Source organism: Typopeltis vanoorti, chromosome 9 (assembly GCF_054136105.1).
Source record: "Typopeltis vanoorti isolate ZY-2024b chromosome 9, IOZ_Tvanoo_1.0, whole genome shotgun sequence".
In the NCBI taxonomy this organism is placed as follows: Eukaryota; Metazoa; Arthropoda; class Arachnida; order Uropygi; family Thelyphonidae; genus Typopeltis; species Typopeltis vanoorti.
Genome location: NC_143557.1, coordinates 87453065 through 87472321, shown reverse-complemented (window position 1 = coordinate 87472321; position 19257 = coordinate 87453065). Strand labels below are relative to the sequence as shown.

Here is a 19257-nt window from a genome sequence, read left to right as displayed (position 1 = left end):
AGGAGGGCATCCTTGGAAGCTGAGAATGAATGCGATTAAGAATGGGGTGAGGACTAAATTTTTCTCTCAGAGTGGTGCGTGATTGGAATTGATTGCAAGCAGTGTGAATGAATTCAAGAATAAGTATGAGCTGGTGCGTGTAGTATGTGGCTTCCCTTGACGAGTCCTTGACTTTCTTGGAGGTCTCTCTCTTAATAATAATAACTACTCAGAGGTGCATATATGGTGTTACCCTAGCCTGTAAAACAGTTATATCCTTTAAAATCTCTTTACAATGTAGCAAACATGGAGTTAGTTGAAAATATGTGGGTATCCTATAACTGAAAGTACCTCATCTTCTGAATTAGTTAAGTGAAATAATAATAATCAAAAAAAATCACATTTGAACAAGTGTCATCAGTGCAAAAAATAAAAATAAAATAAAATAAATAAATAATGAAAATAAATAGTGAAAGGTTACAAAAATAAATTAACATTCTTAAATTTCGTACTCTTACTCCCTAATCATGCTATAAGAGTTTCGTAAAAAATTAATATCCCATCTATAGAGCCTGTAGTAGCTAAGAAATATAATAATAATAGCTTGAATAATAATAATAAGTTTTTCTGACAAAGTTCCGAGGACGATCACACGACCGAAACGGTTCCACACCCCATTAACCCTGCCCCAGTTGCCACATAAGTTTACCCTTCCCCCCTCCCCCCACACAAAAATGCACCCTAATTCAAAATAATATATGTATACATTTATATATATATTATTAATATTAACCCCCGGTTATCCAAACTTATTTTCCCACATCTAAACACACCCCCACGCTCCCTCCCTCTTCTCCCCCCCATTTGTAAACAATCTTCAGAGAGATCATGGAAGTGGAAGACATCGTAGAATCAAAAAAGGTATGTACCAAATTTTTCCACCTCTTTTATTCTACCTTAATTGCCTTCTATACTCACCAATAATACCCTAAACATATATACCCCTCTTGAGTATTGATAGCCAATGTATTTAAATAAGGGACACTCCTAAACAAAAACAGGCTATAATAGTCGTAATTATAATAATAATAATAGCATTTTATAAAATAAACAGAAATTATGGAACTTACCCATTAACAGAACACTAAATATCATTTTAACTTAATATAGCATATATTATAAAAAAAGTTAAATCAAATAAATAATACAAAGAGAAACTATATTTCCTAAGATATTTCTTTTTTTGCATTTGTTTGTCATATATGTTCATCACTATATTATTTAAATTTTCTTGCAAAGAATTGTTTGGAGACGGTTCTTGATGCCCTGGAGATCTATAATAATGTGCTAGTACACATGATTTTTGTAGCCTTCAGCCTTTGAAATATTTGTTTTATATTTATATAAAAATAACTAAACTAAAAATTCCCATGACCATCATTTAAAATTTCGGTTTAAGCCAATAAAAATACAATTTGGTCGGCTAAATATCAAATTTAGCCAACCAAATCCTTGTCATATGCCTTTTCCAGATCTACAAACCTTAAATACAGATCTTTGTTACATTCCCAAGATTTCTCAACTATCTGTTGTAAAGTGAAAATACGTGGTTATCCTATAACTGAAAGCATCGCACATTCTGAATTAGTTAAGTGAAATAATAATAAAAAAAAATCACATCTGATTGAGTGCCATAAGCACCTTTGCCAGCAAAGGTTGGTCGATTCGTTAGGGCCTCTGTTACCAATGGCTCACAAAAAAAGTTAAGCAAGTTTGAGCATGGTTAGTAGTTGGAAGGGTGTCAATCGTTCGATGCTGTTGGCACACTCTTCAGCGATGAGTCTTTGGACTCGCTGGAGGTGTCATATAATAATAATAATAGTAATAATAATAATGAGTGCCATAAGTGCAAGAAAAAAATAAAAATAAATAAAATAAAATAGTGAAAGGTTACAAAAATAAATTAACATTCCTAAATTTGGTACTTCTACTCCCTAACCATGCTGAATGCTGTAAAAGGAATTAGAGATGATAAAGGAGACATGAAAACAGGAGAAAAAGATATTATTGAAGAATGGAGTAATTACTTCAAAAAATTGTTAAATAAAAAACACTGACGAGGCTTGCTGTCAGGAATACATAACCACACTTAAATTAGAAAAAGCCATAAAACGCCTGAAATGTGTGGAAAGGCAGCAGAAGTAGATGATATTCAACCAGAAATGCTCAAGTATGGAGGTATAAGTCTTACAATGGCTGCACTGCATAGTTCAGAGGGCCTGGATGGAGGGACAAATTCCAGATGATTGGAGTAGAGCTCATAGTACCCATATATATAAAAAGGGAAATAAAACTGAATGTGAGAATTATAGAGGTATTTCTCTACTGAGTGTTTCTGGTAAGATTTATGTCAGTATACCTGAAAAACAGTTGAGTAGGATTGTAGAAGAGAAGCTTGGTGAAGAACAAGCTGGATTCAAGCCAGATAGAGGCTGTCAGGATCAGATCTTCATTTTATGACAAATAGTTGAGAAATAATGGGAATATAACAAAGATCTATTTAAGTTTTGTAGATCTGGAAAAAGCATATGACAAGGTGCCAAACAAGGTGTCAAAACGCTACAGTTATATGGTGTCAATGGGGCATTATATCAAGCAATACTTAGTCTTTATTTGAGTTGTAAGTCAGCATTTAGAATTGAAGGAAGTACAGGAAGGTGGTTTAATGTTAAATCTGGTGTCAGACAAGGATGTACATTATTCCCTCTCTTATTCATTATCTATATGGATCACATTAAGAAGGAAAGTGGTATTAAACCTGACATCAAAATTGGAGGTGTTAATCTCAGCTCTTTGCTTTATGCAGATAATGTTATACTTCTAAATAAATCTGTTACATGTCTGCAAGATTCCCTGACTAAATTGAATAACTGTTGTAATAGATATGGTATGCAGGTCAGCATTAAAAAGATAGAGACAATGAAAATAAGCAGAAATGTTGAAAATATCAACTGCATTGTGAATGGAGAACTTATAGAACAAGTAAAACATTTCAACTACTTAGGCACAATTTTTAGTGAAGATGGTAAATTAAACATGGAAATAGACAACAGAATCAACAAAGTTGGTATGGTAGGAAGCTATCATCATCAAATTCCTGCCATGTACCCTCAAGGGGTATACAGGATATGATAGTACTACATGAAAAATTTACATCATTACTAACTTCCTATCAACAATTTTTCTTCAAATCAGTCTGTTACTTGTCAAGACTCCAACATTATCAGATCTTATATTTCTATCGTCTAAGGCACTTTTTACTGTATCAATCCACCTATATCTTGGTCTTCCTCTGGGTCGTTTTCCTGCCAACCTGGCAGAGAACACTTGTTTTGCTAATCTTTCCTCTCCCATTCTGTTTAAGTGACCATACCACCTGAGATCAGCTCTGCTAACGAATTCCTGGATGCTGACCCTCATCAGTCCCTATAGCTGAATTCTTATTCAGTTTGTGCAGCAGCTTTAATACCTACTCTTATACATCTGAGTTTCTTCATCCAGTGAAGCAGTAGCAGTGAACTCAATGTTGCATACACCAGGTTGATAGTTTTTGGCAAAATGGGCACTCATTAGTTGAACATCCTCTTCTGCATCTGTCACCCTCACATCATTTGCATTCAGAGAGTCATTCATTCATATTCATTCTTTTTTCTACTTGCTGTAATCGAGAGAATTCTTTGGGGTTATTTTTAGTCTGCAGTTTGTTTTCGTACTCAGACTTAGCTTTCCGCACAACACTTGTGACTCTTCTTGCCTGCTGCTTACGATTATAATAACAGACATCATCCTTATGTACACAGTATTCCTTCCACGTCATTTTTCTTACATCTCTTGCTTAATTTGATTACACATCCATTTCACTCCTACTCTATTTATTCTTTGAACTCTAGGGACACATTTGGATATCGCATCAATTAAGTATTTTTTAAATACTTCCCATGCACTGTCAATATCCTTCCGACCAACAACTGATATCATGGTGCAGAACTCATTATACTCTTCAGGTGGCCATAATTTCCTGCTTTGTAGTTCAGCATGTAACCTTTCCTAAATGGAACATTCATAAAGTTAGCAACTTCCCAAGTGAGTACTGCATTCACTGTCACCAAACCAGAAGCAGAATGGTTACATCTTTAACTAAAACCCCTTCTGATACTATAATCAGATCTAACACTCTTTGAACACAAGTTTCTTCTGTCACATGCTGCTTGAGGAAGGTAGTACAACACTGGGCAACTCGCAGCAAAGGTGGATCAAGCTCTCAATTCCTTGTCTCAGTATCTCCCATAATGTATAATGCACAGCACATCTCCTTGCGGACATGTATACCTCAATAAAGGCCGAAACCGGTATGGTAGTGCCCCCCCCCCCCACCTGATGTATAGCAGTATACATGTCTGCAAGGAGATGTGTTGCGCATTATGGGAGATACTGAGACAAGGAGTTGAGAGCTTGATCCACCTTTGCTGCGAGTTGCCCAGTGTTGTACTACCTTACCTCAGTCCTGAAGATATTTTCAGGCGCAAACTTTGTTTGCTCAAACTTGGATAAAGGAGTAAACTAAATTTATTATTGTATCCCTTTGTTTTTGATACTCCGAGTCTTCATGAACAGACATAACAAATTACTGTATGCTTTTTTGTATGCTCTTGTCTGTTGTCTTTGTGACAGTTTAACAACTTGCTGATCTCTGTTCTTATCTAGTTTCTTAGTTATGCAAACATCTTTGCACACGCTTGATAGATCTGACCAGATGAACAAAGAGTCATTCTCACTTCATAATAATTTACATAATATTAACCATTGCCATCATTAACACAGTTGCTTAAAGTTGTTGCTCTTACCTGCAGATTCTCACAATTCCTCTCATCATAATTCAGTTACCCTGCCTGTGTTTGGTCTCATATTAATTAATAATTTTTCAAGACTCCTGATGCTAAAATGCATTCAAGTGCAGGTCATCTCTCTTATACAAATCCATTCTTCCCTCAATCTCACTCTACATATCAAAAAACTTGCAGCCATTTCTTTTATACAGCCTGTGCATCTAATTGCTTGCTATCATAGCCCTTCTTCATAATTAATTTCTATCATATCTAGGTAATATACTATATTATTATATCTAGTTTGATGGTTAAAAATAAGGATTCTTAATGAACAGTTGAAGAACATCCACAGACAAATGCTAAAAACTTTAACAACTAGTTCTCTCTCTGACTTAATAATAAACATCATCATCATCAAATTCCTGCCATGTACCCTCAAGGGGTGTACAGGATATGATAGTACTACATGAAAAAAATTACATCATTACTAACTTCCTATCTACAATTTTCCTCCAAATCAGTCTGTTACTTGTCAAGACTCCAACATTATCAGATCTGATATTTCTATCGTCTAAGGCACTTTGTACCGTATCAATCCACCTATATTTTGGTCTTCCTCTGGGTTGGTTTGCTGCCAACCTGGCAGAGAACACTTGTTTTGTTAATCTTTCTTCACCCATTCTGTTTAAGTGACCATACCACCTGAGATTAGCTCTGCTAATGCATTCCTGGATGCTGACAATGCCAAGTTCTTTCCTAATATCCTCGTTTTTAATATGATATTGCCATTGATGCCATCTGTTCACGCCTCTGATCTTTCTCAGGACTCTCATATCTGCAGTCTCTAGTCTTTGGTCAAGTGTTTTACTTCTGACCCAGCTCTCAGATCCATAAGTTAAAACTGGTTTGAACACTGTCTTGTATACAGCTAATTTAGTGTTCCGACTAATTTCTCTCTTATTCCATATGAATTTATTCAATCGACTTCCCACCATACCAGCTTTGCTGATTCTGTTGTCTATTTCTATATTGAATTTACCATCTTCACTAAAAATCGTGCCTAAGTAGCTGAAATGTTTCACTTGTTCCACAGGTTCTCCATTCACAACACAGTTGACATTTTCAATTATTCTGCCTATTTTCATTGTCTTTGTTTTTTTATTGTTGACCTTCATACCATATCTATTACGACAGTTATTCATTTTAGTCAGAGAATCTTGCAGACTTGTAGCGGATTTATTTAGAAGTGTAACATCATCCGCATAAAGCAAAGAGCTGACATTAACATCTCCAATTTTGATATCTGGTTTAATATCACTTTCCTTCATAATGTAATCCATATAGATAATGAATAACAGAGGTGATAATGTACATCCTTGTCTCCCACCAGATTTAAGATTAAACTATCTTCCTGTACTTCTTTCAATTCTAACTGATGACTTACAACTCAAATAAAGACTAAGTATTGCTTGATATAATGCCCCATTGACACCATATAACTGTAGCGTATTGAATAGCTTCTCTCTTGGCACCTTGTCATATGCCTTTTCCAAATCAATAAAACTTAAATACAGATCTTTGTTATTTTCCCATGCTTTCTTGACTATTTGTCATGAAATGAAGATCTGATCCTGACAGCCTCTATTTGGCCTGAATCCAGCTTGTTCTTCACCCAGCTTTTCTTCCACAATTCTTCTCAATCGTTTCTCAAGTATACTTGCATAGATCTTGCCAGGAACACTTAGCAGAGAAATACCGCTGTAATTCTCACATTCAGTTTAATTTCCCTGTCTACATATATGGGTACTATGAGAGCTCTACTCCAATCACTGGGAATTCGTGCCTCTGTCCAGGCTTTCTGAACTATGCAGTGCAGCCACTGTAAGACTTTTATACCACCATACTTCAACATTTCTGATCGAATATCATCTACTCCTGCTGCCTTTCCACAAATAATAAACATCATCTTAATAATCATTTAATAATTTCAGAAAATGCATATATATTCTGAAATATCTGGAATAAAATAAATCTGCTAATGCCTTTTATTCCTCAAAGGGAGTAAGCATTTCACTAATTTTTGATGAGAGGTGACAACCAACATCCACCCTTAACCAATCATAGATAGCTGACCTAAGGCTATCAATGATTTTAATTGCATCTGGAGAAATATTCAGTTAAAAAAAAAATTATATAAATATCACATAATAGCAGATGAAATTTAACATAATCAGAAATACCTCTAGCTATAATTTATAACTTAAATAGCATCGCATTTTTAATTTATGAAGTATTACATAAAAGCAGATAAACATTAAATAATTAGAAATAACTATTAAAGCATGATATTTATTTATTTTTAAATGCAATTCATTTATTTGTGCTTCATTCCAACATCTGGGGGATACATTTATATATGTGTTCAGTTACTGGTTGTTGTGATGAATTGATCTAGGAGCAACTTCTAAAATTATTTAATTTTTATGAATTTATATTTGAATTTTTTTTTTTTTAACTGCATCTTCATTTGCAAATATAGTGGAATTATAATTGATTCTTTAGTGCTTAAGAACTTTATATTCTCGAAATTTTTAAAATTTAACAATCAACCCCAAAATCTGGCTCTAGAGAATCAGCTGAGTTGGATGGGCTCTTCTGAAATTATATTTAATTAAAAAAAAAGAAGAAAAAACTAAGCTATGCAGCCAATATTTTATCAATTAAGCAGACATATTCTTTAGGCCTGTTTATCTGTTTTGTGGGATAAAAAACCTGAGTTTCTAGGAGGAAATGCTTTACTAGAGAAACAGTCTGTTGAGAAAAATTGCTGGCGAGTCATACTTTTTTTTTTGTATGACTATGCTGTTCAATGTGAATGCGTTAATAATACTGATTGATTATTATTCATACTAATACAGTGTACACATAAATAAATGCAATTACGAAAACATTTCTAAAAACATACCTTACTATCAATGTGCTCTAAGATATTTTCAATTGATTTGTGGCGAAGAATAAGTTCCACTGCTCTTTTTGGACCAATTCCCTTAATTGTTTCACAATAATCACAGCCAAGAAGAATACATAAGTCAATAAACTGTGAAAGAAATGAAAATCTTATAAATAAATAAATATATATATATACAGGGTGTTCGGGATAAATTTGACAGTTTCGTAAGGAAAAAGAAAATCTTCTTTGTATCTATTAAATTTAATGAATTGACAAAAAAACATTACAGGCAGAGTTAATTACAATACTATCAACAAGATTTACTCAAAATAACCACCATTAGCATCGATCACAGCTTCAATTCTGCTTCGGAACCTCGAACAAGCTGATGCTACAGTCTCCCTGGGAAGGGCCGCAAAAACTGTTTTAATTTTATCCATTAACTGGGCTTTTGTATTACTGGAAGTGCGATTGGTGTCTTTTTCAACTGCGCCCCATACAAAATAATCCATGGGGTTAAGGTCTGGGGAGTTTGGAGGCCAAACATTTGGACTGGTGAAGTCGTAGAAATTTTCAGACAACCATTTTTGACTTTTCCCAGAGGTGTGGCAAGGGGCCGAATCCTGCTGCCATACATACGGCCTACCATTGGCTACCCTTGTTATCCAGGGCTTGACTACAGTTAGCAACTCCACGAACAAAGCCCGAATTCCAATGCCAGGGTTCTTCAACACCTGTTCCTGCAGATTTGCGAGGAATTCTGCTGTACGAACGCAATCAGATCGTCTGCTAGGGATCTTTCTTCTTGCTACATCCTCGTAGTCACCATTGCAAGTCTCTAGTTCATGCCTGATTGTTTTTACTGTATTCAGGGAGCATTGGGCAGCAGTCGTAATATCCTTATTTTGATGGCGGGCACGAATCATCATGATACAAGTTATTCTCTTCCATGATTCAGGTGGGTTCCAGCTATCCATCCTTTCTGACATCTTGTATATGAATGAAGAAGGGTCCAAACTTTTAAATGAAGAGAAGTGTATGTTAATACATGTAACTTACGGAAAAATATAATTAATTATAAATATGTCAAATTTATCCCGAACACCCTGTATATAAACAGATACAGAAAAATACTAAATAACACTGGAAAGTCGACTCAGTGCAGTAAAAAAACTTCATATGGTATTCTACATGAAACATCATTTAAGTATCATAAATATAAATTTTATTTCATTAATTATTGATACCAGAATAATTGAAAATAGGCTAAGAAAATTACGGAAGAGAAACATGAAAAACAAGCCCAAACAGTGGTTGTGAAGATTAGTTTTTTTTAATTTATAGCAAATAGTTGAGAAATCAAGAGAATATAACAAGAATCTGAACTTACCGTATATTATCGCGTATAATGCGAACTAGAAATTTTGTTTGAAAACTAGATATAAAATGCCATATCCACGTATAATGCGATCTGTTAATCTTGTTCCATAACATTATAAATAATACAATACAAATTCATGAAAGAAATATTTATTTTAAAAAAAAATGTCAAAATACAATATGAATTAACGAAAGAAATATTTATTTTAAAACAAAATGTCAAAATCCTTTAAATTCATCTTCATCTTTTGAGTCATCAAACATTTCATTTATAAATTGATCTGCAGGGATTGCGTCATCAGTGTAGCAGTTGTCGTCATCGTCTTCATGCTCTCCACTTTGTTGTGCGTCATCCTCGCTTTCGTATATGACGTGATCTTTGGATCCATCCATTGAATTACTTATTCCACATTTAAGAAATAAGCGTTGAATCATTTCAGATGGTATCGAATCCCATGCTTCTTTAACTCAGCTGGTGACTAGGGTGATCTCAGGTTTCTGAAAATTCCCGCCCTTTGTCATCTTCACCAAACCAGATGACATCCATTCTCTCCATTTTTCATGTAAGTGATCTTTAAATGGCTTATTCAAGCTGACATCAAGCGGCTGCAAAACGGAAGTTAGACCACTTGGTATGACTGCTAGGTCTATACGTAGTTCACGTGCTTTCTCTTTGCTAGCCTCCGATAAATGCGCCTGGAACATATCACAGACTAGCATGCTTTGTTGACGTAACAAGCTACCTGGACGTATGTTCCATACTTGATCCATCCAACCTTTCTGATTAGCACGAACAATTACACCTGGTGGAAATTTCATATGCTTTGGAATTTTCTTCCTTTTAAAATACAGCAGTAAATGTAGTTCCACGGACTGGCAGCTAGTTAGTGTACAGGAACCAAATGAGATGGTTCCTGTACACTGATGAATTTTTAGGAAGATTCCAGATCAACTGGTGCATAACCTCACTGCCAGGGTCTGAAGGGAGGTTATACAACTCTATTTTCTCTCAATGTATGTTCCCTTTCATGTTTATCTTCACCTTTTGCAACATTAAACAAAGCCTAAATAAGTATAGCGTATCTGCAGTAAACTAAAAAATAAGCCAACCTAAAAAAAACGTAACTCAAAAATCTCACACACAAAAGAGATCCTTCACATGAACTTCATCAACAATAACTTAAATTATGTGCATCATCACCTTCAGTCATCTAAAACTGATATTCTGTTTCTAACTGAACTCAAAATTTCTGCTACCTCAACCACAGTCCCTCTTAACTGTCCAAATTACACCCTGTATACTAATTATATATTGGGTTTTATCCTTTATCCAAGTGTAAGCAAAGAAAGTTTGCGCCTGAAGTACTTTCAGGACTGGGGCAACTCGTGGTAAAGGTGGTATAAGTTCTCATCACTTGCCTTAGTATCTCCCATAATGCAAAGTACATCTCCTTGCAGACATGTATAATACTATGCATTAAGGGAAGGGCCACTACTACCTAGACTGGTTTCGACCTTTATTGAGTTCTCATCAGTGGGAAACACACCCAGGGATGGTGATACTAAGGTGGAAGTAATGGAGAAGTCATATTTACCTATACGAGTTGCCAAAGGGTGCCAACACCCTATTATTAAAATTCTCTGGATTAGAGATAAGTTTATGGAAGTTTTTTCACTTGGCTATGCTACTAATTATATATTGGGTTTTATCCTTTATCCAAGATAAAGCCTATAGAGCACAGGCATCTAATCTCCTTGCTTCTGCACTGGGATTAGCATATTCAATTCAGTTGTTCAGCTAAACAACTGAATACTGTTCAGTTATTTGGCTGAACAGTCAATACTTATCAAGTATTGACTTAATCAACATAGCTTTAAATCAGACAATGCAAACTAAAAGCAGTACTATTAGAACAATGCCTTTATTTTGGCTGTCAGTTCTAAGTCACACAGAACCACTCCCACATAGGGAGAAATAGAAACCTATTACGAAAGTTCAATAAATTATTGAAGGATGCATCTCATCCTATTCACCATGATATAAATATTGAATCTGGTTGATTAAAATCAAGATACCCACCAGATGAATATGATAAGAAACATGCTTCGCAACTAAAATGAGCTAGATGCATGGCACTAGGAGTGGACTGGCAGAGCTCGTGTAGCGTGGGAGCATTTCCTTATTGGTTGATATTCTGCAGGATCTGAACTTCCCCTTAATATCTGGGTTACCCTCAATAGAGTATGGAGCAGTCATGTTAGATGCATGTTATTCACCCCACAAATGGGGAATGTGGATTTCTCCAGCCTGCGACTGTGGGTCTGAAAACCAGACTATCACATTATCAATGAGGTTCAGAGGCAATCAAGACTTTCTTATGGCTTCTCCCAAGGCAATTCAGTGGCTGCAACTTTTAGATCTGAAAATTTGACGTGTTCTTATTTTTTTAATTTAATTTCCTTTTTAAATCTTGTAAGTTTTGTATGTGTATATATGTCTGAAATCACATAATTTTTATCTGATGCCATAAGCTAAATAAATAAGTAGAACTAGCTTCCATTATGCCTCTCATTTCTGCCAGATCTAGAGGAACTCGAGCAATAGCTGCTCAACTCCCTTTACAATCAAGCTACAAACTCACTGAACTTGCTACTCCTAGTCACCTTAATTCTGTGGAACAGCATACCCAATCAAGCATTTCCAAAGGATTACAACTTTCAACAGTTCAAGAAGAATATCAACAGATTACTCTGCTCCTGACCCACGCACGCACATGGTATTTGTTTGCTATGGCCTCTTCTGCCTTGCAAAAAAAAAAATTCAAGAATGGATGAGTAGAGCTAATCTAACCTGGTCACTTAGCAGAATGAGAGAGGAAAGGTTTGCAAACAGGTGTTTCATACTAAGATGGCAGGAAAAGGACTAGATGAAGACCAAGATCTAGGTAAATGGGGATGTGAGTTCAATGTTGCAATATGTAAGGTTTTAAAATTTCAAAGATGGGATGCAGAATTTATGCTTGGTGAGAGATACATTGTTGGAGGTGGAAGAAATAAGAGATCAGGTGTGATAGTGGATAAGGATCTGAAATTTAGGGGACACATAGCCAAAATTGTGAAGACAACACAAAGGCTTCTGGGAATGATGCAGAGGACACTGACGTGTAGAAGTAGGGAGATTCTTGTTCCATTGTATAAGGCTTTGATTAGGCCACACATGGACTATTGTGCCCAGATTTGGTCACCTGGTTTTCAGAAGGATGAAGAGATGTTGGAAAGGGTCGATTGACTAAGGTAGTTTCTGACCTCTGGAATGTCGAGTATGAGGAAAGATTGAGAAGATGTAATTTGCAGAGTCTGGTGGACAGGAGGAAGAGGGGAGATATGATAGAGATCTACCAGTTGGTAAGGGGTTGTTATAGGATCAATGCTGGAGAAGTTCTACAGAAAATAGTGGGAGATCAGGGGAGAACCAGAGGTCATCCCTGGAAACTGTATAAAGAAGGTGAGTAGGGGAGTGAGAGGCAGGTTTTTTTCATGCAGAGTTGTAAATGATTGGAATGCCTTGCCTGAGCGTGTGGTGTCTGCAGGGAGTTTGAATGTGTTCAAAGCACGGTATGATGAGCTGTGTGTGTGTGATAAAAGGACCTTCCAGATGAGTCTTTGACTCCATGAGGTCTTGGGTGGCAATAATAATGGTAAATTATAAATTATATATTTAGTTTAATCCTTTATCCAAGTGTAAGCAAACAAAGTTTGCACCTGAAGTATCTTCAGGACTGGGGCAACTTGTGGCAAAGGTGGACTAAGTTCTCATCCCTTTCCTTAGTATCCCATAATGCAAAGCACATCTCCTTGTGGACATGTATAATGCTATGCATTATGGGAAGGGTCACTACCCAGATCAGTTTCGAACTTTATTGAGGTCTCTTCAGTGGGAGCCAGACCCCAGAGGTGATACCAAGGTTGAAGCAATGCAGAACCCATATTTCCATATGCCAGTTGCCAAAAGGTGTCACACCTTATTATTAAATTACTCTAGATTAGAGAAAGATGTTGGAAGTTTTTTGCCCCACTTGGTTAGACTATAAATTATATAAAATATAACAGATGGATTGATTCAATCAGAAGTGCTATAGAAGACTGAAATATCAGATATGACAAAAGCAGACTAATTTGGAGGAAAACTGTTGATAGAAGATTAGTAATAATGTAAACTTAATTACATAGTACTGTCACAGTAGCCTGTACACTGTTTGAGGCTGCATGTCAGGAAACTAATGATGATAATTAACTGATCTATGGAACCAAAAGTTGTTTTATAATAAGTCCTAAATATGTTCCAAAATCAAACATTCATCAGAAAGATGAAATGCTTTTTTGTTATTAGAGAAATGCAAGATTCAGCCTAAAATATTATTTTTGTCTAAAGCATTGCCTAAAATATTATTTTTGTCTAAAGCATTACTAATTGCAATCAGAATATTAACTGAGTTTGGAGTAAACTTCTTTTATGCAGTTAGTCAGTTAGTGTGTCAACCAATAACCTGTTTAACAGCAGCTTGGGTAGCATTCACCAAGTGGCATTCTGGATATATGAACATTTTGGAAGACTACAGTCATAATGTTTTAATATACACTATGAATTTATTATCATTGTTATGGCTCTTCCAGGAGTTCAAAGATTCAATGAGAGGGAAGGTAAAAGAGATCACCACCACCAATTTCCTGATATGTACCCTAAAGGGGTGTATAGGATAGTACAGGACAGTAGTATGTGATTAAGTGCTATTACTAATCTCCTATCAAAATTTTTCTCCAAATTAGTCTACCACTTGCTAGCACTGACAAATACTGACAGATTTTATATTTCTATCTTCTAGAGCACTACTGACAGCATTGATCAACCTAGATCCTCTTCTTCTCCAGGTATTTTTTCCTGCCATTTGGCCTTCAAACACTTGTTTTGCCAACCTTTTCCATTCCTTAGTGACCATATCACCTAATCAACTCTGTCAAGAATTCTTGAATGCTAACAATGTCAAGTTCCTTAATGTGATTTTTAATGTGATTCAGCCACTCAATGACATCGGTTCACTACTTTATTTTTTCTCAAAACTTTTATATCTACAGCCACTAGTCAGTGATGAACTGTTTTGATTTTAATCCAACTCTCAAATCCAATCATATAAAAATAGGTTAAAATGGTATGAATATGGTCTTGTATACTGCTAGTTATTATTATTATTATTGCATGGGCACTTTCACAGAGTCCTAAGACTCATCACAGGAGACCCAACCTATCAACACAATATCCATCGTACTTCTACTTGAAACCACAGACCAAGCACTCACAAATTACTCAGGCAACTCATTCCATTCATTTACAACCTTCCAAGGAAAAAATAAAGCCATCATGCCCTTGCTAACCACACTCTTACCCAAGTTCCATGGATGGCCTCTTGTTCTTCCCCCTCTAGCCAAGTGCTGAAACATTTCCCCTCCATCAAATCTTATAAAATCATTTAAGTATCTTAAATGTTTCTATCACATTCTCCCTTTTTTGCCTATCAACCAACCTTTGCAATCCATAAACCCTCAATCTATCCTCTTAGCAAGAAACTCAGGTGATCAGACCTGAGCAGATATATCCATTATCTGCTTTTTAATGTGTTTTTCAATAACCAAGTAATCCTGAAAGCTGCCTTAGCTTCAATGATATCTCCATTATCTGCTTTTTAATGTGTTTTTCAATAACCAAGTAATCCTGAAAGTTGCCCTAGCTTCTTCAAGTGTCATCCCCTAGAAGGAGGTTGGCAACCATGTCATGGAAACCTTTTTCTTTCTTTTGCTGCTCTGGAACATTTATGGTAATTCAAGCCAGTCCAGTCCTTAATGTTTTCAAACCACATTCTCCTGGGTCTACCTTTCCCTCTTTTTCCATCCAATTTCCCTTCTAATATTAATTTCTGAATGCCTTCTTGTCTAGTTAGATGTCCAAAATATTTAAGTTTTTGCTCTTTAATTATTTTCATTAATGTCCTTTTCATTTTTGCTTTCTTTAAAACATCTTCGTTTTTCATTTTCTCTGTCCATGGTATTTTCAACATTCTTCTGATGGTCCACATTTCGAAAGCTTCTAATTTTTTCTCTGCTTCTTTATTTAGAATCCAAGTTTCGCTGTTGTATAAAAGGCTTGACCAGATATAGCCTTTTATTAATCTTTTTCTTGTGTCTATATTAATGTCTCTGGATGTTAGAACAGTTTTCATATCAGTAAAGGCTTTTCTTGCTATCTCTAGTCTTCTTTTTATTTCTTTAAGGGAATTTCCTCTGTCTGTAAACATTTGTTCCAAATATATAAAAGACCGAACCTGTTCAATTTTCTATTTGTTAACAGTTATGTTTAGTTTCTTATTTATTGGTTCTTTTGATATAATCATGCACTTTGTTTTCTTTAGGTTAATAATTAGCCCCATGTCTAAGCTTTTGTTGTAAATTTCTGTGACTAAGTTTTGAACATCATCTTCCGATTCAGTTATAAGGACTGTGTCATCTGCATACCTGAAGTTTGTTGAAGTTCCTACCTCCGACTTTTACACCCTTCAGTTCTGAAATATTTTAAAAAACTTGCTCACTATATATATTGTACAGTAAGGGTGATAAGACACATCCTTGCCTTACTCCTTTTTTGATTTCAAAGTTGCCAGAATATGCATTTTTGTATCTTATTGAGGCCATTTGATTCCAGTATATATTTGTAATTATACGTAGATCTTTTCCTTTTAACCTGTTATTCTGTAGGATATGCATTAATTTCTTGTGATCTATAGAATCAAATGCTTTGGTGTAATCAATAAAACAAAGATATATGCTTTTCTGGTTGCCAAGGCTTCTTTCACATAATGTTTTCAAATTGAAGATTCCTTCTCTTGTACCGTTGTCTTTTTGAAAACCTGATTGAGTGTCTTTTATTTCTACTAACAAAGTGCCTTTTATTCTTTCTAGGATTATTCTCAGTAGTAATTTTGTAACATGGCATGTTAAACTTATTAGTCTATATTCTGAACATTCAAAAGTTCTTGGAATTTTGGGAATAGTGACAAAGATGGATTTCCTTAGATCAGGGATGTATCCTGTATCATAGATGTTATTAAAAATAACTTTTAGGTCATTAAGTGTGTTTTCATTTATTTTCTTTAACAATTCAATAGGGATCTGATCAGGACCTGGTGTTTTACCTGTTTTCATTTGACTTAGAGCATATTCTATTTCTTCATATGTAATTGGTTCACCATCCATATTTTGTATATCTGGTGAATCTGTGCAAGCAGAGTCAAACAGGTTCTTTTCCATATTCTTTCCATCTTTTTATGATATCTTGTGTCTCTAGTAGCAATTTTCTATTTTGATCTTTTATACAAGGATTATGGTTGGAATTTTTCTTTTTATTTGTCAGGGGCTTGGATTGACTTATGCATTTCTTTACTATTGTGTTTCTTGTCCAATTCCTCTATTTCTTTACATTTTTCATTTAGCCACTTGTCTTTAGCCTTCCTGCATTCATTTTTTATAATTTCACTGAGTATTCTATACTGTTGTGTACTTTTCTTTTTTCATCTTTCATTCATAAGTTCTAGTATTGAATCAGTCATCCAGGTTTTTTTCTTATTGTATTTAATTTTTGGAATAACCTTGTTAGCTGTCTTATACTGTATATATTGCACTTCTAAAATTTGACCACCTGTTTTCAATTTCCTCTGTGTTACAAAGTATATTGTCTTCTGTTTTATATCCTACATGATCTAATTTCTTCCTAATTTTTGAGTTAAACACCATTATGTTGTCAGGTGTATTCAGAGCTGTGAAGTCAAGTCTTTCAGTATGGTTGTTTTTAGAAATGTTTTTTAGTTTAATTTCTAAAGTAGACACAACAGGTTATGGTCTGAACCTATATCAGCACCTGGGTATGTTTTTGTGTTGGTTATATTATTTTTGTATCTATTATTTATCATTATGAAATCTATTTGGTTTCTTAGAGAGTTATCTGGGTTTGTCCAAGTATATAGTCTGTGCTTTGGATGATGAAAGAAAGTATTCATTATGCGCAAGTTGTTTTGAATGCAGAATTGTATCAATCTCTCACCTCTTTCATTTCTGTCACCTAGTTCAAATTTTCCAACAACTGGATTTTCTTCCCCTTTTCCAATCTTTGCATTCAAGTCACCCATTACTATGAGTATCTCATTTGATTTACATATTCTATAGATTTTTGTAAGTTATTATAAAAATCTTCTATTTCTTTATCATTGTGAGTCATTGTAGGGGCATAAACCAGATAATTATGATGTTAAAAGGCATTGCAGCTAATTTAATACGTATTATTCTTTTGTTTATGGGGCACAACCCCATTACACATTTAAAGATGTCTTTTTTAAGTATGAAACCAACTCCATATTCATGCTTCTTTCCACCAGAATATACAAATGTAAAGCCATCTTTTTTCTAGTTTTCTCGTGTTAGGCCATCTTGTTTCACTAATTCCCATCACATCAACTTTAAGTCTTTTAATTTCCTGTATAAGGTTGTCAAAATTTCCTAGTTTATATAATGTTCTCACATTTCAAGTTCCAATTTTCAAGACTCTGTTTCTTGTTTTCAAATGAGGAATATCAGATGCCTACCTTCCTTTCGGATTTAAGTTAACATCATCATCATGGAGTGCGCTTGCAGCGCTCATTTTACACACAGTTTCAATGTCTTCTTCCCTGTAACTATTTACAGCTTGGGACGTTGCGGAGGTTCCAACTTCCAAAGCATAGCTTGTAAAATATTTTCGTTTCTCCATGGTCGACTATAGGATAGAGGATAGTAATAATAAATTTAGTTTAATCCTTTATCCAAGTATGTGCAAACAAAGTTTGCACCTGAAAGTATCTTCAGGACTGGGGTAAAGTGGTACAACACTGGGCGACTCCTTGCAAAGGTGGAGCAAGCTACCAACACTCCTATCTCAGTATCTCCCATAATGCAAAACACATCTCCTTGCAGATATGTATAATGTTATGCATTAAGGGAAGGGCCACTACCCAGACTAGTTTCGACCTTTATTGAGGTCTCTTCAGTGGGAGTCAGGTCCAAGTGGAGATACCAAGGCAGAAGCATTAGCAAGGTCATCTCCTCCTATAGGAGCTGCCAAACAGTGTGCCACTATTTTATTAATTTACTCTGGATTTAGAGAAAGATGTTGAAAGTTTATTTTTCACTTGGTCAGACTATAATAAATTTAGTTTAATCCTTTATCCAAGTGTGTGCAAACAAAGTTTGCGCCTGAAAGTATCTTCAGGACTGGGATAAAGTGGTACAACACTGGGCGAATCCTTGCAAAGGTGGAGCAAGCTACCAACACTCCTATCTCAGTATCTCCCATAATGCAAAACACATCTCCTTGCGGATATGTATAATGTTATGCATTAAGGGAAGGGGCCACTATCCAGACTAGTTTCGACCTTTATTGAGGTTTCTTCAGTGGGTTTTTGTTACTATCCTCTTCTGTTACTATCCACTACTATCCACGTTACTATCCTCTATCAGTTCGATAGAGGATAGTAACGTGGCGAGGCCCCGATATCTTCCATGTCTGCAATAGCCAGCCGTTGATCTGTATTCAGAATCTTCCACCTGCCAGTTATTTCACATTGCCGTTAATATATGAATTCTTCTGCCAATGATGAAACAGCAGATGTCAATGCAGTCCTAACATCTCCCATGCTGGCCACATAACATCTTGGGAGATGCACTTTATAGCTTTCTGCCAGCTCTTTGATAGCATAAACTTTGCCATGGCTCATTACAACACTATGTTTCCAAGGGGGGGGGGTCCATGTGGAGGCATGATACTAGGACTTCCCTAGCTACTTTAGCAATATCTCTCTAAACTTCAACTCTCTATCAACTACTACCCCCAAATCCCTGGCATTATCAATTTCCTAGAATACAGTTCCCTCAATATAGCACACAGCTTGCAATCTTTGTATCCCAATATGCATAACTTTACGCATT

The 19257-nt window shown here is 35.4% G+C and overlaps 1 protein-coding gene across 1 annotated transcript in view; it reads right to left on the bottom strand.

The window, feature by feature from the left end:
• Fen1 (Flap structure-specific endonuclease 1) overlaps positions 1–19257 on the bottom strand; it is a 253230-nt gene that overhangs the window by 74930 nt on the left and 159043 nt on the right. Inside the window, exon 8 of the mRNA XM_090397341.1 lies at positions 7831–7962. Within this exon, the coding sequence (XP_090253467.1) occupies positions 7831–7962 (132 nt within the window). The remainder of the gene's footprint in view (positions 1–7830; positions 7963–19257) is intronic.